At 41.1% G+C, this 26,898-nt stretch overlaps 1 protein-coding gene across 3 annotated transcripts in view; it reads right to left on the bottom strand.

Moving 5' to 3' along the window:
* Positions 1 to 19,382: 19,382 nt before the first annotated feature.
* The window catches only part of PHTF2 (putative homeodomain transcription factor 2), a 63,641-nt gene continuing 56,125 nt past the window's right edge, over positions 19,383 to 26,898 (bottom strand). For all 3 annotated transcript variants that reach the window (XM_066318728.1, XM_066318731.1, XM_066318730.1), the window contains 3 exons: positions 24,696 to 24,791; positions 22,275 to 22,400; positions 19,383 to 21,514 (listed from right to left, as the gene is read on the bottom strand). In XM_066318728.1, coding sequence (XP_066174825.1) covers positions 21,494 to 21,514; positions 22,275 to 22,400; positions 24,696 to 24,791 — 243 coding nt within the window. In that variant the 3' untranslated portion in view covers positions 19,383 to 21,493. The remainder of the gene's footprint in view (positions 21,515 to 22,274; positions 22,401 to 24,695; positions 24,792 to 26,898) is intronic.

Raw genomic sequence — 26,898 nt, 5'->3', positions numbered from 1 at the left:
ATCTCACAATGGGATGATGGGTCATGCAGTGGGTCTTTGATGGCCCATTAAAGAGAGATAGCTCCTGGAGGGAATTATCTGTGAGTCATGGCAAGGCATTGATGGGCCATTAACAGGAGGCACCCCATAGGGAGGGAGCCTGGGAAGACACTGCTCCAGCAATTGCATTCATCAGTTCAGGAGGATGGTGATAGAATACATCCTCTACTACAACTCAGGACATGAACATTTTTCACACTGGCATACAAATTCCAAGTGCAGCCCAAATTGAACCCCTCCATACCTTCAGTCCCCTGAGGTTAACAAGTAGGTCTCTAGCTCATAGTTTTATAGGTCCATTATGTTCTTTGATTAGCAGCTCCGTCTCAGACTGAATGGCTTTGGAATAAATTCAGAAGGTTTGATAGCTAGTGTTTTCAAACTGATTGTTACACTATTTTGAAAATTACATAGAAGTTTTATTCATATTTCAGGCCCACTTATAAGCCCCAGAATCCTTGGTCTTTTTAGCTCAGTGAGCACCCCAGCAATGGAGTAGAGGTGACAAGGTCACTCTGCAGGTGATGCCACCAGAGCTCTCCACTTTTTGTCAGACCTTCCCACTCAGGTATCCCTGCTCTGATGGGCAGGGCCTGGCAATCCCCATTGCTTATGCAACTGATGAGGTCCAAATGGAATAAATGATGGACCAGCATAATGACAAATTCCCCCTGATTTCCCCATCCATTTCAGGCATTTCCCTCACAGCAGGTGGACACATTAAACAATGTGCACAGCAGCTCTGCCACCATCAGCCCAAGGCTGGCCTGGAGCAAACTACCCTGCAGAATCAGAGGCTGATTTTCCCCATCCAGGTCTGGATTGCCTCCTGGTGACCCAGCCAACAGAGAAAAGTGGTTGGGAACCACTGATCCAGGACTTGCCATGTAAACATTGCAGGCTCAGGTGGAACAAATGGGCCCCACGAGTCAAAGCTGGGTAGTATGAGCTGTCACTGTACAACAGCAACAATTACTCTCACATCAAGCTACCAAGCACAGGAAACCTCAGCCAGCATAGCCTGAGGGATGGTAAAGGAACTATTACATGTTTCTTTATAAAAGACTGTATTGAAGTAATAGATTAAAAAGCAAAAAGGTAGTTGTAGCGTTGTGAAATACAAAGTATGAATTGACTCGTTCACTTCATAACATATCTTACTCCCTTCTCATGCCTTTGGATGTCAAAAAGCTGTCTACAGCCAGTTTTATAGAGTACAGGAGTGGTGGGAGCTGCGCTGGGGGAAAGGGGGATAAAATCAGCCCAAGTGGGATGCTGCTGCCTTTGCTCAGTGCCCTGGAGCACAGTGCACGCCTGCGCAGACACATGTCCAGAGCAGAGAGAACTGGGCAGCTCTGCTCTGGGCTGCCTCTTTCTCACAGCCCCACTGCTGGCAGAGGGCAGCTCAGACCTGTGATCTTCGTGGCCTCTCCAGCCCACAGCAGGTTTGCTGCCCATGGGATTGTGCCCCCTGGCATGTAGGGTGTGCCAGCCACGCAGGCATGGCCCTGCTAAAGCTCTTCTGCTCTGGATACAGAGTTATTTATAGGCAAGAGAAAATAGACTCTGCAACCCAGTGCTGATCTTCTGAACTTTAGCAAAAAGCATTAGGAAAAAATGCAAGCTGCATATTTTTTTCTAAGGCCTCTCAGTAGAAAGGTCATTCACCAGCATAATAAAAACCATAATATTTTAAAAGAAAACAGTTTTTATCCTCTAAATCATAAATAATATACATAGTCACAGAATTCATATCATTGGCTAATATTTCACCATTTAAAAAATATTTGAAATTACCATGTATGTGACCTTAGGGAATCACCAGATACTTAATGGTGTCTAAAGGAATCAGGGCATGGAAACACAGAACAAAATGGACACAGGAGAAACTACCAAGTCATAAGAACTCAAATCACAGCAACACAGTTACACAGACTGACCTACAGCTTGAATAACACAATCAATATAACCCATAAAAGGTGAATCTAGAAATACATAAACTTATAAAAGTAGGATGAGAATATCAATTAATTTAAAAACCAGTCAAACTTTGTGTCTTAGGCAGAGAGGAAATATCCTCCCCAGGCTGATATCCACAAGATTTCTGGCCAGCTTAACACCAACTGGAAGCATCTGCTCAAGAATAAAGCTTCTCTGTGAGTTCATTATGCAATGTCTTTTAATTTCATTTTCCCCTTTGAAACAAACTTTTTTGGGTTTTCTTACTACTTCTATCATGACAAATGTTGTGCAGTGTGTCACTGTCAAAAACTCAAAGGACATGTAGCCCTTAATCAATAGTGAGAATTGGTGATCAATGGATAAGACTACGTTGCACAGCAAGGAGCTCTGAAAGCACAGACACCCCAAAGGATGTGTTAAGGAACAGCATGACACCAGGGTTCCAAAGTGACAAACACAAAGCTCAAATCACCAGCCAGTGCTCCCAAGAGCTTCAAAGAACCTGTTTTAAGGCACAGCTAAAAACACAATGTGAATGTCCTACCTACAGTGGCAGTGCAAAGAAGAGAGCAAGGGGGTACAAGAGGCAGTTGTGGATCCTTCAAGACCAGGAGCAAGAGTCAAAGAGAGAAAACAATTGCTCCAGCACCATCTTCCTTGCTGCCCTTAACATGACCTGCATTGCTGTGCATCTGCAGTGGTTCCTCCATCACCTCCAGCAGAGAAAGAAAGCACTGCCCTTGGCTTTCCCAGTGTCACATTCCACCACTGCAGCTCAAGCAGCCTCTTCTAGGACCTTACCTTTTACCATGTCACTGGGTAGAGAAAATCAGGATTTTAAGAGCAAAGTGCGTGTGTGCAAACATGGTCTCTGCTCCAGCTTTCCTCCTCCACAGCCTCGTGCTGCTGCAGTGCTCCAAGGTACAACTGGTCATTATGGACTAAAGGCAAGTCATCAGTCTCTGTAAACATTTACACAATATAGAGCAAATAGAGACAGAATATCCAGTAGCTCAATGGATAGAAAGATCAATCTTAGTGTCCCAGGTTCAGTTCCTGTTCCAGACACTAATGGGATACAAGTACAGAGCAGGATTAATCTCATCCAAGTTTAGATATCTACATTACTGTTCCTCATTCCAAGCTTTTTGTGAAGGACTCCAGTGGGCACTCTCAGAAAACTATTTGTATGGCACCTTCAGGAATGAATTAATTATTCTGCAGAAGCATCTAAAAATTTCTACTGTCTGGAAAAATTGTGCAGGGTCACCAGCTCCAAATCATGTCCAACATCTCCATTTCTGAAGTCAGGGTAGTTAAATCCCTATTGAAATATTCCCAGATGCCTTTGATTTGAGACATGTCCAGAGCATATCTGTAGGATCAGTCTGCATGCAGGAATTAAGCAGGTAAACCCTGAGGGTTCAGCCAGAGTCATTTGTTACATTTTCTGTGTGCAAAACCTCCACTCAGTCACCCATGGCTGGGGCAGAGGCTCAGCCTCACAGGGAGTCAAGAAGAAGCTGAGCTGCAGCTCTGCCAGTGTGGGACAACCTAGAGAATTTCTACCAGCACTAACAAGGGAGTTGACCAAGCCCTTCTGAGAACTGGAGCCTTCCTACCCAGGGAGTTCTGCTTAGATCAAAACTCCCAGTGCCTGTTTTTGTCCTGCCTTCACTGCTTGCACAGCCACTGCCTGCTGCAGCCCCAGAACACAAGTGCAGTGCTCAGAAAGTAACACAAAAGTGAGTAGCTGGGTGTCACGGGTTTATAAGAATGATTTATTTCACAGTGCATCTAACTAGCAGGTAATTACTAATGTGTCTGCAAAGGTGTCATGTTGGTAACTTACAGTCTCTCTTTCCAAAGTTCACATTTGCATGGCAGACCCTGTGTCCTCTTCTGAAGAGATGATGCTGCTTTTTCACTGTGATGTGCATTCAGTGTCTGGGGAGCACAGCCCAGGGTTTGGTGTAGAGCTGTTAGAGAGAGAGATGTGTGTATCTCACAGACCATGCACATGATTTCCCACAGGGTGCAATTCTTGGGGGGCTCATCACAGGTCCCTTCTTTCAGGTGCTTCTGCCTGGAACCTGTCAGCACATCTGTCCCTGGCCCACAGCCCACCATCCCAACTCTAATTCCTCACACTTGTTTACCTTTCCTTCTTGCAGACCTCCCAGGTGATTTTATTTTTGGCTCTGGTGGCTTTTTTTTCCCCATAAATTGTCCTTCTGGGTGTTTTTTGGGGGTGTTTTGGTGTTTTTTTTGTTTGTTTGTTTTGTTTTGGTTTGGTTTGGTTTTTGTTTGGTTGGGGTTTTTTTGTTTTTTTTGGGTTTTTTCTAATTTAAAAGGATACCAGATATTTTCAAAATCTAAACTTGGGTCTCTCAGAAATGGGACCAGGTCCTCACAGAATATGGAAGAAATCAATACCTGGGTACTAAGTTCTTCCTTTGGGGGCATAGCAGTAGAATTATTTTCTACTTCTTTGCACATGTGATAGAGTTGGTGAAGAACAGAAAATGCATTGGAACTTCCCTGCCTAAAGAGGGCACAGCAAAGAGGAGCTACACATGTGTGGACAGACACATGCTCACAAAACCACAGCCCAACAGTGGCACAAGAAACCCCTGCTCAGAGTTTCACCAATAAAACCTGTGTAGGTACATTCAGGCCTGACTTTCTATTGCACTGGGATTATTTTGGCTTTCTATCATGATACCTGAATTTTGTGTAGGTTTCTTCTTATGGTAGTCATGACCTTGTAGTTATGTATATCAAGTGATTAGTCTATTCTCAAGGAAAAGGTGAGTCATATGAAAATACTGAAGTGAGTGTATTTGATGAGCACTGTCTGTACCATGCCTGAATCCCAAAATACTCTTTAGCTTCCTTGGCTTTCTGAAAAATGGTTAGGGGCTGGTATAGAAGCCCAGAATATAAGGGGATAATGTCTCAAATAGCAATAGCTGGATGGCTGTGGAGCCAGCCAAGGATTGTTGGTAATAATATGCCATGGGAAAGAACAAGATGTGACTGGAGAAGGGGAACACACTGAGGTAGGGCAGTACTTTTTGGCAAACATCCTTTTCCTGGCTGCTGGAGATAAGCACAACACAGTCCAGTGCAAGCACAAAATGAAGCTGAGAAGTGGGCATGGAACATAGGGGGGGTCAAGACCACCCAAGACCCCTGAAGCCCTCTGACTCATATCCAGAGAGGCCTGAAAGAATGGACTCTGCACGATCACTAATTCACATGGAAAGAGAAAAAATGGTCTTCAGGGCAGGGAAAATTCTTTACAAAATTGTACCCCCACCAAGCCTGGGCATCCTTCCTTTTATTCTTTCTTTATCTTTTTCTCTTGCTTTCTCTCATTCATCTCATTCTTTCTCTCTTCTTTTTCATCTTACCTCTTTATCCAAAACCCACTGTCATGTGCTTATAGAGCAGGTCAGGGACTAACATAACAATTTCCATGCCAAGTGTGCAATTTACTAATAAAACTTCATGGTTTTGTGTACCCTCTGAGTTTTGTGATTCCTTTCAACCATGAGCATTTACAAATTTGGAGGGCTTCCTCTCCCTTAAGGGTGGGACAACACAGCTGTTTAACAAAGTGATTAGAATTGTTATCCCCCTGTACCAGAGAGTGACTGTGGTTGAAGGGCAGGATTTTATGGTCATGATATGCAATAGCTGAACTATTACAGACTTAGCCCATCCAGGATTTTTCACATCATAAACATAAGGAGACTACCAAGCAATGACTGTGGTTACCATCTACTTGCAGTATTCACAGCTCACATTCACACTCCTTTGCTACTAAGTAAGTGACATAAAAGGTACAATACAAGTTGGGGGGCTTGAGGCAATTTTTTGTTTCTTACCTAGGTGGTACATTAATCAGCTGTGTTTGTAGCATAGGGATTTTGAGAATGGGAATTAAAAAACAATTTTTTTTTCCTAATCTCTTTTAATGACTAGAGCATTTTTGTTTCCTTCTAGTATTTCCTCCAAGGAAGCAAAAAGCCTTTGAATTAAACTAATGTTAGTTGTCTATTACTGGATAGCACAAAGAGAGACTGAAATTAAGGACTAACAATATTCTGAAACTAGCATGACCTTAAATTACAGCAGGTTAATAAATCACTTCAAATGTAAATCTCTCTCTGCTCTCACCTTGAGATCTGAATACCTTTAATCAAGTTGCATAATAGAAATTTTGATGATCAAAGCCTGCAACTGCTGGTAGAGTGAGACTACAAGTTGGAGAGACAGCTGGGACCCAAAGTTTGTGCTGTACAACAAAAAATGCTTTGGAAATTCAGTCTCTCAGGAAGCCGTAGAACATAACAAAGGGTTGCAAAAGGTTTCAATATTTAACAAAAAGCCATTGTAAATCTTTTGAAGCCCAGCATGGAAACTCAGGGGAGACCAAGGAGATAGGAAGAGATCAAAGAGCCTTTGGGGCAAGTCGCAAGACGGATGTTCACAGGCACAACTGTGGGATGAGTGGTGTCAGCCTGTGTCCCAGCAGGGCTCTCCAGCAATGCCCTTCCCTGGGGACAAGGACACCACCAGAGCCTGGACCTGCACCTTGCAGCACAGGCACATGGGATGCAGAGTCAAGCCAAGACTACAAACCTGAGACAAGGAAATGTAGGAGTTCTGTCCTGCTAAGGACCTGGAGGGCAGCTGTAGCACAAGCATCTTAACACTGCTGTCCTGCAGCAGCTCGTCGTGGGAGTTGAGGCAAAGCTCCAGTGTCACTCCTTCTGTGGTCTTCTTTAACAACAACACAAAATAGACCTGTGTGCATCTGATTTTTTTTTTTTTTTTTATTACCCACATACCAAAATTCTGCAAGTGTGAACAGGCAGTGTTTATAAGCCTTCAGTCTGAAAATCTGGGAGGAGGAAGACAAAAGAACAAACTGAAGACAGAAGAAAACTCAGAGTGGCATTAACCTCCTTGACATGCTTCCCTCTCTACGTTGTACCAGGATGCTAAATTTAAAGTGTTTGTGGTTTTCTGAGAATGTTCTTCTCCAAGCATTTGCTCTCTAGGATCTTTCTACTGGGGTGCAAGGCAGCATAAGGCTGTCATGGTTTTCTCCCTGTTTATCAATGTTACTGTTCACAGTCAAAAAAAACAGCCTCGTCTTAGACATGTAATTTATGGGGCAATGTGTGTCCCTCTACACTTTGGAAAGCTTCTAAAAGCTGGGGGGAAAGTGTTCTTACAAGAACCATAAGTTTTATAAAACTCTTAATCATATAAATCAGACCAAACTCCCTGTGAAACAAAAATGAAAGCTTGGCTCCACTGGAATAAAACATAAACCTCTGATTTCAAGGTGGACAGGATTTCACATAAACCTAGAAGAGAAATGAGCTGTAATACATGGTTTATTTCAGTCCAAGGGAAACATCCCCAGCAGAGCACCAGGCTACTTGAGCTCTTCAAGCTTTTTACGAGGAACATAAAAGCCAGAAATCTGGTGCCAAATCCCCTGGTTGGGTCTCTCCAAAACGAGGAGTAATTCTTACATACCACAGAGGATTTCAGCATGTGCTCAAAAGCAAATACCTAGATTTGCTTCATCCAGAGCAAAAGAGTGTGTGCAGGTGTGCAGAGTGCTGCAGTGCCCTTCTGCCCCTAGGTACTGTGTAGAGCTACCTGGCCTGGAAACATGGACAGCCACAGTCCCAGGGCACTCCACCTCAGCTTAGAAACATGATGCACAGCAGCCGTCTCTGATTATCTGTGTAAGAACTGCAAGCTGGATCTTCTACAGTCCAAATCACCCCTTCCCAGAGAAGCAAAGACAGCTTGCCAAGCTGCCCTTCCCTGCTGCTTTGTGCCCCAGAATAGGCAACATTAAAGACATTTTGGCCATAGTTTTGTTTATCCAGCATTTTCTGTTTGATATGTAAACCAAAGCATATTAAATACATGTAAATGGGTACATATTTACATGCATTCCACATATTTCAGCCCATTTCTTACAGCAATCTGCACTCATAGATTGTATCCATCACAGGTCCTCAGGTTCCTTCTGTTTCTCAGCAGAGGAGCTGAGAAGGCAGCTCAAGGGGAAGGGCTGCTGCTCTTTAAACACTGCATCCCCCATTCATGAAATGCTGGTCTCAGGAGGAGGCAGAGCCCAGATTGCAGCAGAAGAGTAATTGCCTTCTAGAGGTGAGCTGCAGCACTCAGAGCATCTGTGCCTTCAAAATGCAGTTTTCAGTCCCCATCTGCAGGCAGGATGGAGCAGGGCAGCTCAGCACCCCAGCGAGGCTGGGGGACATCAGTCTGAGCTGGGCCCGGGGCTGGAGGACACTGAGCTGAGCTGGGTGAACCATGGCACTGCAGGGGAGGATAAAGAACAGCCTTTCTGGCCAAACCATGGCAGGGATCTGCAGGTAAAATGTTGTGTACCCTTCATCACTTCATCACCAGCCAGAGGTTTTAAGAGCCTGTTCTGCACAAGTGGTTGTGGAAGGGCAGCTGTGGGGCAGCTCTGCCAGGGTCAGGCTGGGGGGTAGGTACGGGTGTGCAATGTGTACGCACACCTACTTTGGATGAAATGACAGAAATCTGGGAACAAGCTACAGGCAGACACATCTCTGTGCACCTGGGGCAGAGCAGGGACATGCATGGCAGTGCCTCCTGCTTTGGGGAAGCACCAGAGATACAGAGAAGAGCAGCACAAAACCTACAGAAATGGGCACTGTGTGCCTGTGGTCAGGCTGGTGTCTTTCCCTGGTGACCCAAAGCAGCCCCAAACCAGAGCAGCTTCCCAAGCCTCTCACCAGGCTCAGACAGGAATACAAAGATCAACTACATGAGCAAAACCAAATCAATTCCCAGATTTCCAGCTCAAGGAAATAGTTATACACATGACAAATCTGGGGAGAGGTGAATGTGCAGCTGAACTGTGGGTTCCACAGCACCTTTATGGTGGCTCACTGCTTCTTCAAACACCAACAGCCTTCAAGTTCCTGCTTATACCAAAGATTTTACTTGATTAATTGATGCCCAAATCCTCAAGGCAAATTTTCCTTAGTTCCCACATTGGAAAGCAAAGATTAAGAGCAACATTTTGAGCTTCAGCCCAAGGCAAAACAAAAGAACAACTTAATCAATGCCTTCAGGTGAGGAAAGCACCTTCAGCTGAGGCAGCAGGAGGAAGGTTTTGATTAAAGTCCACCTTCCAGCCCTTTCCCATTTTAGGAGGTTTCACCATTATCTAAGAACTCTCCTTCACCTGCTCACAGACAGCTTGCTAATATAAGCATTGTTACTCAAATTTGTCAAAAGTAATTTAAAATCCCATCCACATCATAAAACTGTAAGGGGTAATATTAACCCCTAAGTCCAGCAAGTCAAGAACTGCACTTCCACTAGTTTCTAATGAAAACTACTCTGTAGTAAGTTTGTCTTCATTTACTGTTGTGACACAGTCCTCTAATTAATACATTTTTACAACCAAAGTAATGAGTTTTCTATATTATATCTGTCTAATAATATATCTCCCAAGAAAAATGAGATTAATCATTATTTTAAAACACTGGCTTTATGGGGGTTTTATCTCATTTATGAGATCTGCACAGATAAATCAAAAAAACCACCAGTTTCCATCACCCTCCCAGAATGAGATTAATTTGCCATAACGAAAATGGATGGGAGCATCAGAAGTGCTCACTCCAAATATGCTCACAGTGACTAATACCATGAATATGAAAAACTACCTTAACTGATATCTAGGTTGCAGATAGATCTTGGCAGAAAGGAAGACAGAGGAAATGAATGTAATCACTGCAAAATATGTAAAAATGACAGAGAGGAAAGTCTAGACAATATGAGATGATTGCCATGCTCTCCAGCTTGGAATGCAAAGCTTGTCTTCTGATTGTTCTGAGGTTTAAACTGTTGAACACACACTGCTCTTCAAACCCATATGGGCAAGCAATTTGCCATATGTTTTAGAACATGGCACAAGTACCCAGAGATGCACTACTGCTAATGCTGCAAACAGAAAAAAGCAATAAATGCCATCCCTGTCTCTCTGATACATTAACAAGGGAGTGGAATGCTCCAGGCTTGTTTTCAATAAAATACCAACCCTCTACACGGTAACTCTTCCTTCTCCATGCTCGTACCCATGTGAGCCTCCCCTAGCTCCCAGAGCCCTGGCACCAAACAAGTGATGTGGGGCTCTGGGTTGATGGCAGATTGGCAGCAGTGTGTCCTGGCAGCTGAAAGGGCCAGCTGTGTCTTGGGGTGAATCAGTCACTGGCCAGTCAGGGGAGGTGATTGTCCTGCTGCACACTGCCCTGGTATGCACTCTGTGCAGTTTTGGGCACCTCAGCATGAGGGGGATATAGAACTGTTAGATATTTGCATCCAGGGGAAAGTGACTAAGGTGGTGAAATCTCTTGAGGACAAAATGTATAAGGAGTGGCTGGAATCTCTTGGCTTGTTCAGTCTAGAGAAGAGAAGGTTGATGGGTGATATCATGGCAGTCTAAAACTACAGGGAGGGAGAAGAGAGGTGCTGATCTCTTTTCTCTGGTAACCAGTGACAGGCAATGGAACAAAGCTGCACCAGGGAAAGTTTAGATCAGACATTAGAAAAAGGTTTATCATGGAGAGAGGTTGTTCAATGACTGGACCAGGCTCCTGGAGCAAGCAGTGATGGCACCAACTCCACAGGAGTTCAAAGAGCATCTGAAAGATGCTCTTAGTCATATGGTTCAGTTATAAGCTGTCCTGAAAGAAGCAGGGAATTGGACTTGATGATCCTTATGGGGTCCCCTCCAGCCTGAAATATTCTAAGATTCCAAACCATCCAGGTCCAGCAGTGCACTGTAGCCACCTTAATCTTGTATGAAGAAAAGATCCAGGGACAACTGTCTCCAAGTCCTCCCACCCTCTTGAAGCACAGGAAGAAATCCTGGGCACCAGGAAACCACATGCACTCCATTCAGCTTAACATCTTCCCTCTCCTGTCCCTTGGCCTCTCTACACCATGAAGAGGTTACATGGGCAAAACTGTGCTCCTGTGAAGCCTTACTCCCAATTTCTATCATTATTTTAAACACCAACATTCCATGCACTCAGCCTTAAACTAAGGAGGCAATGCCATCTTTCTGTAGGGAAAATATGCTATCCTCAAGATCCCAGCTGGTGGTTCTTGATCTTCTCCTAAGTCTTGCTCCTACCCCCACGCACACACTGCTCTCCTTCTCCATGTCTCAGTGATCCATTTGTCTGCTCCTCCCAACCACGTCACATATGAACAGAGCACCACTCCATCCTAGAACCAACATCTCCTGCAAATACTAAAGGAAACTGTCAGCTAATGATGAGTCATGCAGAGGAGAGTGTACAGAATTTCTAAATATATTGAAAAAAATCCCTCATTATTGAATGCAGCAGAAACAGCCTGTACAACCTCACAGACCTACCATGTTACATGTTGCTGATACACCATTCACCTCAACAGTTGTCTAATGTCAGGGCAGGCTGTGGATACTTGAAATTGGATATCTCTGGTCCTTTGAGTCTGATTATATTGATGCTGGTTATAATTATTTACAGATTATAGTTTTAGGACACTAACAGTGTTTGCTTGTAGTCAAACACTCAGTAACATCCTCCTGCTTAAGTCTGACATCTTAAGCCAAAAATGTAGGACTTCAATTTACCTTCAAATAAAAATTTGCAACCTGATCTCAATACTAAGATTTCTTCCCTTGTGCCATATCAATTAGAAACCAGATAATCCTGCTGATATTAAATAAAGTGCATTAGTAAGCACAGAAATAATAAAAATAGGAATATTCTTAGAAGAATAATAATAAGAAATGGTGTGAATTGCTGATAATTCTGTGGCTGCCCCAGTCAGAGGAGCATGCTGTCAGGGCTGGTCCTCACAACTCCACCCCAAAGGCTCTGTAAATGTTTTCTTAGATAATAACTGCATTTAAGATAGAGCATTGCAGGGAACTAACAGTCCTGTTGTCTTGCTTGTTGGGCTTTGTCTTTTGGTTTTGTGTTCTGATATGATGAAAGCCTTTGCATTTTGAGAGCACAGAACTGCATATGCAAGGAAACCTGTAGCTGAAATAGGCAATTTGTAACCATTGCCACTTGTGAAGAGAGAGCTACATTCTCTTTGTAGCTGTCCCTCAAGCACTGCAATACTGTGATGAGGCACTCCTGAGCCTTCTCTGCTCCAGGGAGGAGTCTTTCCTCATAGGGCAGGTGTAGATGGTGGCTTGACCCTCTCCAACCTGTCTGCATCTCCATCTAAGGCCAGTAGATGTTCTTCAGTGTTTGATTCCACAAACACTACCCAAGCTACCTAATATACATGATTTTCTTGTACTCCAATTACAACTGTAAATTTTATAGAGCTGGGCTGGTATCTTGATGAGGTGAGGTCACAGCTGTTGTTAGAAGGATCTGATTCAAAGGTTGAGATGTGGAGAAAAGAGCATTGTTGTTCTCAGTATATTCCCCACCTGTGAAATCCAGGTGCTGTATCTCTATTATCAGCAGTAACTTCAACCAGGCACCAACCCAATCTTCAGTGAGACCCCCATCAATCTTCACAGGTAGGTTTAAATGTTATCTTCAAATATTAATAAATCTATTTTGCCTTTTATTTAAAGTGGTCCAGTTGAGAGAATTAGAAAGGAACAAAATATAAAGGTAGTGGCAAAAGCTGCTCCTCTCGTCCCAGTAGTGCATTCCTTGGCTGTGCATTATTAAGCCAACACAAAGAACATTTCCAGGAATGCCATTATGCTGCTGCATAGAGAAAAATGCTTCTGATTAGCATGTACTCGATATGCTTGGAAAATTAGTTCTCCTTCAGAGAATTCCAGCAACAAGTGAAACATCTGTTGTTTCCTCCAAGTTATAACAATTATTTTACAATTACTCTTTTGCATACTTTGAATTTCTAATTTTTTTATTTTTATCTGGAAAGCCAGGATTTGTGGTGCAATTGGAATTCACAGTGTGCACATGTGTGTGGGAAAGAATAGGAAATAATGGCAATCCCTAACTGCAGCGTTTTGTCACCCCAAGGCTAAAATTGTTGGCCATATACATTATTTGCATTCACTGTATTAACTCCCCTCTATACACAATGGGAATTAATCCCACTTCAATAAATTCAATGGCTCCTATTTATTCCAAGGTTGATGGCAGTGATCCCTATTGTTTGTAGGCACACAATGTGCTTTCTGCAGCCAAAAATCCAGCTTCCACCCCCTTCCCTCAGCACATTGCTTGTGCAGCTGTGGCAGCACCAATGCTCGGGGTATAAACAGCACCGAAATAAAGGGCGCTAAAAGAAAACTCTGAGTGGGCTGGAGCAGCAACAGCATGGCAGCAGAAATGTGCAGAGCCACTTGGGAGAGGCCAGAATTGCTTCAGCCAGTTTCACAAATGGTGAAAACAGGTCATAGGAGGGGCAAAAAAAGAGCTGTGAAGAGTCAGACCCCTGGACAGCACGGAAGTCATAAGAGAGGTAATATTCACATCTATAACACTAGAAACAGATTCACCTCATTATATTCAGTGCAGTTTATCTGCTATCAAGAGCCCTTGCTTCAAAGGCGATGCACGAGGGAGAGGTGAGAAATGCAGGTTAAATACGGTGCTTTGCTCTTCCTGCTGTGTTTGCCTGCAGATGACAGCACAAGGCCATGGGGAATGGGCTGTTACGGAAACAGGGCTCCAGCATCATCCTCCGAGGTTCACTGTAAGTTATTTCTGCCATCCACATAGGCTGGATGAATAAATAACTCTACAAATACACTTAGAAGCAGTCTAAGTTAGCACGGGTTTACAAAAGACTGGAACCAGAACACCTCGCTGAAGGACAGGGGTAAAATAACAGTGATTCCCCTTCTCCAAGCTGGAGATTTTTCGTGCTATTTTTATCCACTCTGCAAACATTTTCAGGCCAGCCAGCAAAGGCCTTTGAGGAGTATCTTTGACTCAGCTGCAATTCTACAGCCTGAAGATAGCAGAGGAGACATATGGCAAAGCCTTGTCCCTGTCAGCCCTACTCCCTCTGAGCAGAGCACCCTCGATTCCAGCTGCTGCGAGGACACACATCACACGGACTGCTCTGCACAGAGATCTTGCCAAGCAGGGAGAGCTCTCTGCTTCCAGATGGGTTTTACATCTCAGTGGCATCACACCTTTACACCCAGCAGCAGCAGCGTTGCCATAAGGGATTTCCAATGTAACAGGCAAAGAACAAAATCATGACCCCTGCAGCTCTGTCAAAACAGGAACAGTGTTTCCCCATGGGTGAGGTCAAGGGCAGAGCTGATCTTACCTGTTGGGGAAGATGAATCAGGGAAACCTTATAAATATGATTGCTTAGCAAAAGATTCTGACAATATGAAACCTATAATTGAAATAGAAATGGAAGCTTACTTTGAGTTGTAGGATACTGAGTCTTAGTTACTATATAACCTGAAGACAATGGGCTAGCCAGCTGAAGGAGAATCCCTTTTGATTGAACAATACCTTTCTGCTGGCTGAGGGATCCAAAGGTCAATGTAGCAAAACAGAAGTCTAAAGAGTAGTTTTTAGAGTTTAAAATATAACACAGTATGGTAATATAGTAGTTCTTATAGGCTGTATGTAGATTCTGTAGGATTTTGTGTATTGTATTGGTTGGTCACTGTAAATTAGAATATTCATCACAAAAGGAGATATAATGGATTGTAACAAGGACCTCTCTCTCTTCCCCTTCCTCTTCCCCCTACTCTTGCTCTCTCCTGCTCTCTTCCCCCTGCCCTTTGCTCTCTCACTCCCTTCTCTCTCAGCTCTCACCCTGCTGTTCTCTCTCCCTCTCTCTTTGGGATTTCCCTCCAGCCCAGGCTGGTGGCTGAAGGCAGGGCCTTTTACCCACGACCCTTGCAATAAACCCACGTTCTACAATATACAAGTCAGCAAAATTCCTTGTCCCAGCCGTCCGTGGACTCGCCTACACTTACCCATCCTTCAAGTGACCCATTTTAGTAATAAAGGCAGAGCTCTCTCCAGGTACACGTGTGTGTGACCCCGGCACAGGCTGTGCCTGCACAGAGCCGCCTGCAGGCTGTGGAGCTGCAGCTGCACACATCTGGGCAGCTCACCAGCTGCTGCACCACAGCGCAGGGGGAGATCCAAGTGCTGGGGCAAGACTACAGAATTCATGTTTGGAAATCTTTTCTAAGAGAAAACTAATAAAATTTAAAAAGAAAAGAAGAAAGCAAATGTCTTCCTTTCCGGTGGCAGCCGAACTAATTACACAGCTGCAAAGATTGTTAAAGTTGCACTGCAGAACAAAACAGTAAAGTTGAATTATCTGCCCTAATTTAAGTGGTTTGAAGTTTTGCATCTGATTCTAAATTACCCGCACACTTCTCCTTTTACACTCGAGAGAAATATCCCAGAGGATCACTAAAATGAGGGTCAAAGATCAACTGAATTAATTCCCCTCTAAAGGTGAATGTGACTTTCTGATGACTGCCAAGGAAGCCCTGGGTCAATTTGGCATCTAAAATTTAGACATCTCAGGACAAAGAACCCTACACAAAGTATAAGACCACAGCCCTGAGTACAATAAGCAGAACATGCAGAGCTGTTGGAGAGTGACTTTTCATTGAGGTCAAACCTTTATCCCCAGGCTAGTTGTCTTTAACCCCAATCAGCACTACTGTAGAGATGCTTTAATGAAATAATGGAGTGCTCCAAACAACTATTTCACCAAAACTCACTGGCTTAGTGCCAACTTCCACTTAGCTTCCATTTGTTTAACTGCAATTTTCAATTAGTCAGGTAATTCACTGCCCATTTACTTACATGCATGAGACAGACCAAAAGCAAAAGATTTTGATTCATAATCACATACTCAGAGACTCAGGCTTGGACTGTGATATGGGCAGAAGGCAGCCAGCTAATTCCTGACAAATTGCATTACCAATAAGGCCATGCTGAAGAAGCAGGAACTGTTTATGAGGGCAGGAAGTGAAAACATAAAGTATTGTCATTTTTAAACAAAAGACTAAAGTAATAAATTAAATTAGTAAGAAGTGGAATATTTTGGGAGCTTGTCCGTAAAGTGCATGTGCTTTGCTTTCCTTGAAATGATTAATCAAAGACAGGGGGGGAAAAAAAGAAATAAAATGGACAAATCTTTCTGCAGCATGACCTTATTTCCTACTCTGGATCACGAAGTTATACAAGCTTGTATTGGAAAAATTGAATCTGACCAGCCATCAGTGCTGTTTATTTTATCAGAGGCGCTTGTGTCCATACTGAATGTTGTAGCTTCATCTCTGAAGAGCCAGAAAGAAAATCTCTCTTGATTTCTCTCTCCAGAGAGTTCCTTTACTGACAGCAGGAGACATGGCAATGCTTACAGCCCAGAGAATTGACTTCTTATCACAAAACCAAATCTGCAGTAACTTGAGATTTCTGAATGTTTGTTTAAGGATGGCAAAGTGTCCATTCTAGCGTAAAATGACTAAAGAGTGGGAAGAAATAGGTAAAAATAGAAACTTTCAAATAATTTTTCTCTTATTTAATAACACTTTCGGAGAGTTATTTGTAACATATTGAAGTACATACTGACTCTCCAGTGCTTAATCTAAACTAACTAATCTGAAGTAATGTTCTATATATTTTACACTTGCATAATTCAGGCATTCCATAAGGACCAACATGCACCAAAGGTACCTGTGGGAAGCTCTCAAATGGCAGCCTGACAGACAATCCAGATGGCATCAACCAGATGGGTTTCTTTCTCCTTTCCCATCTATTCCTATAGCCACACTGCAAACTTTCCCTGATGAAACCAAGCTGGGACTTAAAATTTGACATGAGCTTCTACATTAACATCCAATTAAAATCCAAGGTCTTACCTGCTTATAGATAAAACTCAGGTGTGTCTTTGGCATGACAGCACTAAAACACGATTTTTGCCAGCAAGCCCAACCTGCCTTAAACATGACCTAACACCAGCTGAAATGCTGCCCAAGGGTCCTGGCTGCTGTGGCAGTAGCTGTGTGCTTCAACACCAGCCCCAAGCAGAACCCACTGCAAGACATTGCTCCTGGAGTGGAGAAGCAGATCAAAGTCCTGGTACTGCAGGCTGGGAAATTCTCTTTCACATGAACCTTACATGCCACAGCATCCTCCAGAATACTGCAGTTGCCCATGCAAATTGAACTGCATGAGGTATCGAATTTGAGGATCAAAATGACCAAAGAGAACAGATACCCGGTGGCAGCAGCTTTGAGATGCAGGACATGGGGATTCTCTACATTTAGAACCAATCTCTCCACATGCTTTAGCCTCCCCAAGACAATTTGGGCAAGATGCAGTGATCTACAGCCACAGGTTGACAAAGCCTTCAGCCTGCAAACTGACCATCCACAGCAAGACCAAGGAACAAGGGACAAGACTTACTGCTGCAGCCTCCTCTGATTTCTGTTGTTGTCCCTAAACTGTCCATTACAAGTTCTGCCCTGTCCCAGTCCCCCTCCCTTCAGGGGAAGCAGCAGCACACTGTGGGGAGGATCTTGATGTCTCTTTCCTATTGAAAAGGCTTCACATGAAGGCCCTTCTCAAGGCTGCCTCGGTGTCTAGAGAATGCACATGACATGCCAGACTCCAGCAGTGATTGCCTGAGACAGTAAGGAGGAAATCTTATCTCCACCAAGCCCCAGGCAATGCTGGGCTCAGGGGTATCAATTCATAACAGATGTCCAACTCTGACAGTAGAACTGTCACCAGAAGTGGATCATCAGTTCCAGTATCAAAGGTATTACACTCCCTTTCCTTCCTGAGTTATTCCTCTCACAAACTGTCCACGGCAGCCTTGGACACTTCCCCATTCCCAAGACAGCTGTTTGGTTGCCATCACCAGTGGGATCTACTTGCTCACTCAGGAAGGCAATAGGCAAAAGGAGCAGATAAAATGAGCAGAGCTGACAGGCATTACCACAAACCCCTCTATCAGCCCAGTCAGGAACACTGGCAATGCAGGAATCTCCTGGTGTTTTGTGGTCAGACATTTCCTGAAGCTCAGCAGAATCGCCAAGATCACCTTCTGTCTGAACACTCCCATACAGGGACTTCAAAGGACACATGCAGGCTCTGTCCATCACCAGTCACTGGGGTGATTTTCAGGAAAAGGAAGTGTCAGCAAAGCAGGATCCTAACAACCCAGCTGAGACTCACTGCTTTTCCCAAGACTGACAAGGTACAAAGGCAGTATTCATGAGGAAAGCCACAGTAAAGTGGTGAGCTGTGTGAAGACTGTTGTGAGGTTTTTTTAACAAAACAAACAACATGGGCACCTTCCCAAGATGACTTCCTCTGCTGTATTGCAAGAACAACATTGGAAAAGATGACTTTGTCAGCTGACAACTTCTTACTGTAAGATTTGCTTCCCCAGCTCCTGCACCAATACAGATACATTTTGTGCAGTCATGCAATAAAAACATAGTTCCTTTATGGACTGAGAACAAAGAACCATGCATTCCTCCTTCAAAGTCTTCTTTTACATTCCTACTGAGTGAAACTCGCTATTGAGAAACTCATAACTAAAATCTACCTAAGGAGGCAGCAGTGGGCAGATCAACAACACCAACAACCTTTTTCCTCCTTTCCCTCCAACAAACAAGTTGGATGTCTTGGGGTTTGAAGTATCCAGTAAAGACAATAGCAGCAGCCCACTACCACCATCTGTAAAAAAGATAATTCTCTCCACTGTTTGCTGCTGGGTGCCAAAGATGGACCTCTGAAATCTGAACCAGTAATATCCCTAAGCGTTACCTGGAATAAAATAAGCCTGTAATCCAGAGAAGTTTTTTGAAGTTACTGAATTTGATAGCTACTCAGAGGGTTTTAAATGTCTCATTCCTAGACGGTAACATGGACAACTAATCAAATTATTAAAGTATCTTTCTGCATTTCACCTGCACTTTAACTTGGGTTGTTCTACATGATATTCTGTATCATTTGCATTCTCTGTGCAGGTTTCTTTCCCAAAAGTGCTTTAATCTTAATAGACTTCATGAATTTAAATCAAAACAGGCAGACACAGAAATATGCTGGACATTACTAAAAGATATAGCTCACTGCATTTTTTTTTTCTTTTTTACCATCAACCATAGAAAGCTTTATTCCAAGCCTGATCACACTTTCAGTTACAAAACACGTGGCAAAAAATAACAGTTAACACGCAAGATCTGCCATATTTCTACTTGCCTCTATTCTTATACTGGACTTTCCACATTGAGGGATGGAGAAAAAAACCTCTCTCATTTTTAACATAACGAATATACCTAAGGGTAGCAAATAAAGGATTTTATTATTTTTAATTTCATTTCACAAATCTTTTACTTTCCCAAGCCGCCATTTGTTAGTGCAACAAACCGCACAGCGCGAGTTGCTGAGGTATACATGGTTAAACTAATTTCACCTTCAACCCAAACTGCAGTGTTTTCTCTCATCCTTTTTTTTTTTTTTTTTAAGTAATGAAAGCCATAAAGTCACTATTTCACATTTCTAAAAAATAATTCCACCCTAGAGTAAAGAATGGTTTTGTAATAAGGACAGGCTGTAAAAAGCAACAGCCTTATCTTTTATCACCCATAGAACTCCCACTGTTCTTTTTTTTATTATTTTAAATATATTTTGTGCAAAATTAAGTTCTGAGTAGGTCTGTACCATAATTTGGAAAAAACTGTGTATAAAATGTACTTAATTTTTAAAAACAATCCCAACGTCAAACAACAGAGAAAGGAGAAACAGATCAGAGGCAGCTGAAGTTTTCACATGAGAAACTAAATATAGTATGTTCTTAAAGCTCCAGTAATACATTCTTCCAAAAACCAGAATGCACTTTGGTCATTATTAAACATTAGTACAGAGGCAAATAAAATACAAAATGCTTGTTTGTGTTGCTTCATATATAAAAATATTTTTATACCACATAAGTTTAAGACTCAATACTTCCAATCTTTCAAGATTCTGAAGATTAGCAAACATAGGGCAACATCCAGACTCTCGTCAACAACTATTTGACATTTTTAAGTATGAAGCCAATATTTTAGAAACATAAAATATAAGAATACTTGTGCCTGGTGGTATTAATCCTCCCAAAATAATTTGTAGAAGGAAAGTTTGTTACAAGTTACTTAATTCCACAGGGATGGACACATTTTTGTCACATTGAAGAACCACGAGTCAATATGACTGGTCCTTGTGGGAGGCAGAGGGAGAGGTGTTAGAAACCCCAGCAGAAAGCACATGCAGGGGAGGAATGGGAGTTATTTCAAGACACAAACCTGCCAAATACCAGGCTTTGTAGTTCTGCTGCTCACCAGAGCAACTTGTTCTTTGTGTTTAATTGTTCTTAAACTTTAATGTGGTATGAATGGCATATACTATAGTGTACAAGAGGAGAGCATCTATCTATCTTTTGCTCAGTCATTCAAAGCATTCTTTTCACCAGTAAATAATCTGCTTGTTTAAATATTCAACTTCAACATATAATACATACTGCTCCATAGTTCACCATAATATATCCCAATTAATATACATTTATATGTATAAAGTTTCTCATTAAAAGTAACAATAAAAAGTGCACATGCACAGTCAGAGCTGTGCAGAACAGCCCAGTATTTCAAATAAATACAATATTTAGTTTTTATCAAAATATCATACAGCATGGTAACCATTTACAATTATTGCTCTAATAAGTGTGTTATCAAAGAACACTTGTTGACCTCTTATATAATACCTTTTTAATATCCCAGGATATTTAAACTGCAGCCTATATGAGTTTAGATCCTGGAATTGCTCAAAATATTAGAAATTCCCACTTGTTTCTAATAGCAATATAAAACATTTTTGCTACCTGTCATAATGTACAGTCAGTACTTTATTTTTTGAGTATGCCTTGCTTTTCTATTGCAACCAAACATCTATTGTCATTGCCCTCATAAATGACTGGTGTAAATGAAATATTCTAAGCAATTTTACCACACTATCAAAAAATCAAATTACTTCCATATAGTGTTACTGGTAACAAAAAATGTCCAGCATTGGCTTAGCTTTAACAACAGATAGAGCAATTTAGTGTAATGGAATTTCAGGATTTCAAACTCTCAGACACACAGTTTTTGACCTTTCCTAAATCGGACCCTTTCCAAAACTAAGCAAATAATTTGAAAAATAAAACATAAATGTCACCTAAAACAAACATAAACCAGTGAGAAGATGAAATAAATACAAAGATTGCACAAGACAGATGTAAACACTTCCGTTTTTCCAAATGACTTCCTTGAAGAGGTCGTAGCTTCTGAAATTCAGATTCAGTGGCTGCTGTGAGGCAGTTTTGTCCATCAATGAGCTTTTCTGTAACACTGTTATTTCATCTTCTTTCTATACCATCAAGATTTGATCTTCCAGAGCTGAAAAAATTGGAGCAGTACATCAAGTTATTTCTCAAATTATTTCTCTTTACCAGAACAGCAATACCACCACGTTTTTTCTTACTGCATTTGCTACATATTCTAATGACAGACAATAAAATACATTTTACATCCACTTACTTCTAACAAGAAAAAGATAGAAGACGTAAACAAACTCAACGGCCAATAAAGGGCATTGTGACCAACTACAAGCCAACTACAAGCTCATGCCTCATAACCTGAATCCTGAAATAGTTTCCAGTTCAGGATGGGCCAAAGAGAAGGATCTAAGGGGACAGTCCCTCAGCAGTGACAAACCAACACTGTAGGACTGGTCACAGCAATACCACTCCTACTGCAATACTTCACTGCAGGGATAGCCTGCTCTGTCTGCCTCCCCTAAAGAGCTACAGAGTCAACAGTGAGGAGTTAAAGAGAGAAATCAAATTTGGAATGTGAAAAAAAGTTAAGGAAGATCTTGTATTTATGTCTTTAAGTGTCTCTGTATTTATGTCTAAGAATTCTTGTAATTAAGTGTCCTAAATAAAATTACAAAGCCACAAAATGAAAAAAAAAAGTTTAAAGGGCTGCTCTGACAAATACATCATTATTCTTCTGATATAGATTTAATTTAATAATTTCGTAACAGTTTTCAAACAATAAATCTTCTAGTTAGCCTGGTTAAGAATTAACTATGCTTCAATATGTGTTCCATCTATAACAATATGGTGAAAAAAAAGGATGCTTCTCAAGTATTTACCTTAAGATTAAATCCAAGCAAGTCACTGATGACACCAGAAACAGCTGACAGGATGACTACTTGGGTGATGTTATAAAGCAGTGGATTCATTGTAAGCCCATATAACCTAAAAGGACTGTCCAGTTCCTAGTAAGGCAAAACAGCATCATTAAAAAACAAAAATGACACAAAAGAGGTTTTGTTCACATATGCATTGAGCAATATCAGATACTTTAGGAAGTCTTCAAGTCCCAGTGGAGTAAAACATTCTCCTATTATTCTGCATATCAAACACAATGTGCAGGAAAATATCCATCACAGTAACTGACTGATGACTGCTGTTGTCTTCATAACTCTTCAAAAAATTGGAGGCCATCCATGTACAATATCTACCAAACTGCTCATGAAGCCAAGAAAATAAAGAGCTAGGTACCACCACCTCCAAATTCCTTACATTTTCCAGAAATCACCTGCAGTGTTAAAAGAACTGACAGGCAGCAGAACCACAAAAAGTAAAAAAGACTCTTCATAATGACAGAAGACCACCTCACAACTATGCAAATGAACAAAAATGTCTTTCCTATTGCCATTTCCTTCCTTTTCCATTAATTTTGAAACTAACAACTGATTGATATAGCCAGAAAAGGATGATATAGGAAAAAAATTCCTAATAATCACTAGACTGCCAATATTAACCTTTTTTTTTTTAATATTGGAAGGAACAAAAAATTAGCCCAAATTAGTCTGCAACAAAACTTGAACAAAGAAGCTGATTCACCGATTTTCAATTATTGGTTGTGAATATAGTCACCCAAACTTTTCTGGCCTAGAAATACATCAAATAAAGGAAGGAAAAAGGAGTTAAAAATATGAGTGGATTATACAAAGTCTTCAAACTATTGCTGCTTTAGTCATTTATATTTCCTAGCTTTAAATTCATCTTCATCCCTCTCCTGCATTACATCCTGGGCCTTGAAAAAGGCCTGATAAGCCCCTTCTAAAAAATGAAGAATTTCAAAGCTATGATTCTTCTTTCAAAAAGGTGAAATAAGAATGAACAACCTTTTCATTTAGATGTAATGTCGTATAAAACTCTGCTGCAAATACAAAAGACACAAAAGACATGATCCTGAGGACAGCAGAGAAATTCTGCAAGGAAAAAGTTTTTAGATTTTGGATTCATCTTACCATTTTGTGAGTAAGAAATCAGTAAGAATATTCAACAGAGTTTAGTCTTTATAAAAGTTTCAAGACCAAAACCACCCAAAATCAAATTTAAAAAACCCTGAGCCCATTTAGCTACTGGGAATGAAGCATCTAATTGTGCTGATCACCAACTACCAAGAATTTAGAAGAACAGTAGGTGGCTTGGAAATCTCACTTTTCAGTATGTTCTCACAGTAACTAAATGATGACCCAGGTCTGGGATTTGTGGCACAAAAGCCAAGTTCTTCACTGGAAAAGGCTGTGAGTTGATAGACTTTTGGCAAGAGGAAAACATGAACACTTTCTTTGAAACACCGAGAAGAGCATGAAAAAAAATGGAAGCAATTTAGACCAAGAGTTGATCAGCATCCAACCTACCCACATTCCCACAGCACACAAACATTTCTGCTCACGAGATGACACCCTGAACCTATTAATGGGCTTTGTCTATTCTTGCCCAGTCTCTCCTTGAATCCAGATAACTTTTCTGCATCCAGTGTCCTCTGACCACCCTTTCATTTGCTCCACAACCAGGTCCTAAAAGCCTTGCAGTCCTTTGTTCTTGCACCAGGAGATAGTCACTGATTTAGTCAGGCTCTCCTTATTGCTGCAGCACAACCCTCAAGCAGTTGCTTTGTCAGCTCTGAGGCCTTGCTGACTCTGTCAGTCCTCTCATGGAAAGTTCTGTGTCTCTTTTTAGAAGGGGTGTCCAACACACACCTTGCTCGATGTGTGCTGGTGGGAGGAATTACTCATCCAACTAGAAGAAATACTCCAATCTCAGCTCCTGGCTGGCTGAAGTAAACAGAGTTTTAACTTCATTTAAGGGTTGCTCCCTGGCAAATGGGAATCAACAGGCTAAGGGACCCAAATTCAGTGTGTGGTACAGTGAGGCTACAAGGTCTTAAATCACCTCTGTATTGACACTCAAAAGAGATAATAAAATTGCATCATTTATTTCTCAAGCATTCATCACCCTGACCACTCTGAAGTACCTTCTGTCACACTGCTAATATACAGCTAAGAATAAAACTGGATATAATAATAATTTGCAATCCACAAGGACAGCACCATAACAGACTGCAGTGTATGAACAAGCAGCATCCCTGTGAAGGAGGTACAGGGCAAGTTTAAAGCAAAGCACACCCTGCTGCCTGTAGAAGTAACACAAGTGACTCTTTACCCAATCTATTCTAGGTCTTTTTTGCAATATGGGAATACCATTTTAATTCTTACCTTCAATAACTTAGTAGCAAGCTTTAAAACATTGTTCACTAGTGTCAGTTCCTCCTTCTTATTAGGCTTTTTCTCCATTTTCAAGTACAAGTTTATCTGAATTAAAACAAAAACACAAGCATCACCGCCTACTCAGAATTTAAAGGAATTAATTTGGAACTATTTAATATTTCCACAATGTGATTACTCAGCAACCGTATGACAAAACTGTACTGACATTTCTGCAAGCAAGCCAACTTTTTGTTTCCTTTTTAATATTCAAGAAAAGATACTGGCTCAGCACCATAGGAAAATACAATGCTTTATGATATAACAAATTACATTTGACATTATTACAGCACCAACTTTGAAGTTTAGTCTGATCTATAAATTAGACATGAAAACCCACCAACATAGGTAGGGTTTACATAATTTCTTTTCCTCATTCAAGGGTTGCCTGAGGTTTGACAATTCATCCCCAGAAGGTTTTTATACAAGTGGGCAGACCTTACAAGACTTAACATCCTCAAAAGTTATTGAACAGAATAAAATGCTAAACCATAACTCTGCTAAAGTGTAATTTCTTTTAAAAGATTCTAGTGTAATTTAGTACTTCATGAGCACCTTGAGTGCAGAAAAATCAATCTTTCCAGTGCCTTGAAATATTTGAAAAATTATTAAACTCTTCATTGCTGTAGGAGAACAGAATACTGAACATTTCAATTCTTCTGTGATGCACTTTTTAGGTCATTATTTCTGAGAAAGTTAAGAGTTCAAATTAACTCTCTTTGGACCTTTTAGCAATTTTGAAACATCAGCTTTCATTCTCAACCAACTTATCTTTGATATCCTAGATCAGAGAAAGGCTAGGTCTTTTCTTTTCTATTGCACAACCAAAGCAAATCAAAGGAAAAATGTCTTGAAAAGCCACAAGCTTTTTATTTGAGATGACACCCTTCAAAATAAAAAATGAACAATTTAGCAGCATGCTGAAGTAGCCCTTCAGATGACACCTAACTACAGAAAGGAAGTGATGCTATATGATACTATGATATATTTAACCACCTCGTTGTATGGTGGTTATTGGAATAAGGGCCACAGACATCTAAAACAAGTAACAGATTATCAGATCTTCCTAAAAAGACTGCAGTAAGTTTCTTACACGTGTTTAAAATCAAAATCTATGATTAATATATTCCAAGGCATATTAAGCTCCTGAACTATTACCATTGCATTTTATATTAAAATTATGCTTTCAGAGGCAAAGAGATTCCAATCTTTAAAGATAAAACTATTGATTTCAACAATGCAAGATTGATAAGCAGGACTAAACAAAAAATAACGGCTTTAATTAGCAACTCTGAAAACCCTAGGAAGATTCAAATCTCTTTTAAGAGATGATTAATTATTATGATTTCCTTAATTTCAACAACAAACTTGGCATCAGAAGAACAAGTGTGTACGCACAGCCATCTACCACACCTATTTTGAGATTCAAAACCAGCAAAATTACATTCCGTTTTGCTCACAGATTTACAAGACCAATTAAAAACACTTTCAGAAGGACCTGAAAAATTAGAACCAAACAGCATAAAATCAAAAAAATCCCTTTTAGTTTCCCATCGTGATTCCTAATAATGAAATTCATAGGTTGAATATAAAGCACAAAAAAGTGCCTGGAACTTTGCTGGCAAAAGTAGATTTTTCAATTTCATCTTATCTGTGGAGCATTTAAATTACATCTGGGAGTTAGAATTCGTCTTTTTTTCTTACTGTAGTTTTCCGTTTGTTTTCAGCTTTGTTCTCTTCTCAGTAAACCTAATAACTGTAGTGTGCCATTTTTCAGGACACTGGATCAGATGTGCTTTTTTTAGATAAAGTGAGTGTCAGTAAGTTTTTTGGGCTTGACCTTTCCTGAAAAGCCAAAATGTTAGACTTCCATGAGTCTGTCTCAAGAACACTGTAAATATGCTGTAGTACTCAGCTCTAGCAAATGAAACTACTCCAAAATGAGTCCTACCCTGGGTGAAGTGTATCCTTTTAATTTTCTGAGAAATTATTGTGAATTCTATTTTGGTTTTCATTTCATAAAGCTCTCAGCCATTTTTGAGAAAAAAGACTTGCAACAGGATAAGCTGCATTCAATGCAAAGATAAGTGTCTGATGACATAATACTTCTTTAAGTTCTGAGGACATATAGGAAGTGTTTCTTTCAATATCCATG

Source organism: Sylvia atricapilla, chromosome 5, assembly GCF_009819655.1.
Source record: "Sylvia atricapilla isolate bSylAtr1 chromosome 5, bSylAtr1.pri, whole genome shotgun sequence".
Lineage (NCBI taxonomy): Eukaryota > Metazoa > Chordata > Aves > Passeriformes > Sylviidae > Sylvia > Sylvia atricapilla.
This window is presented reverse-complemented; position numbering and strand designations above follow the sequence as displayed.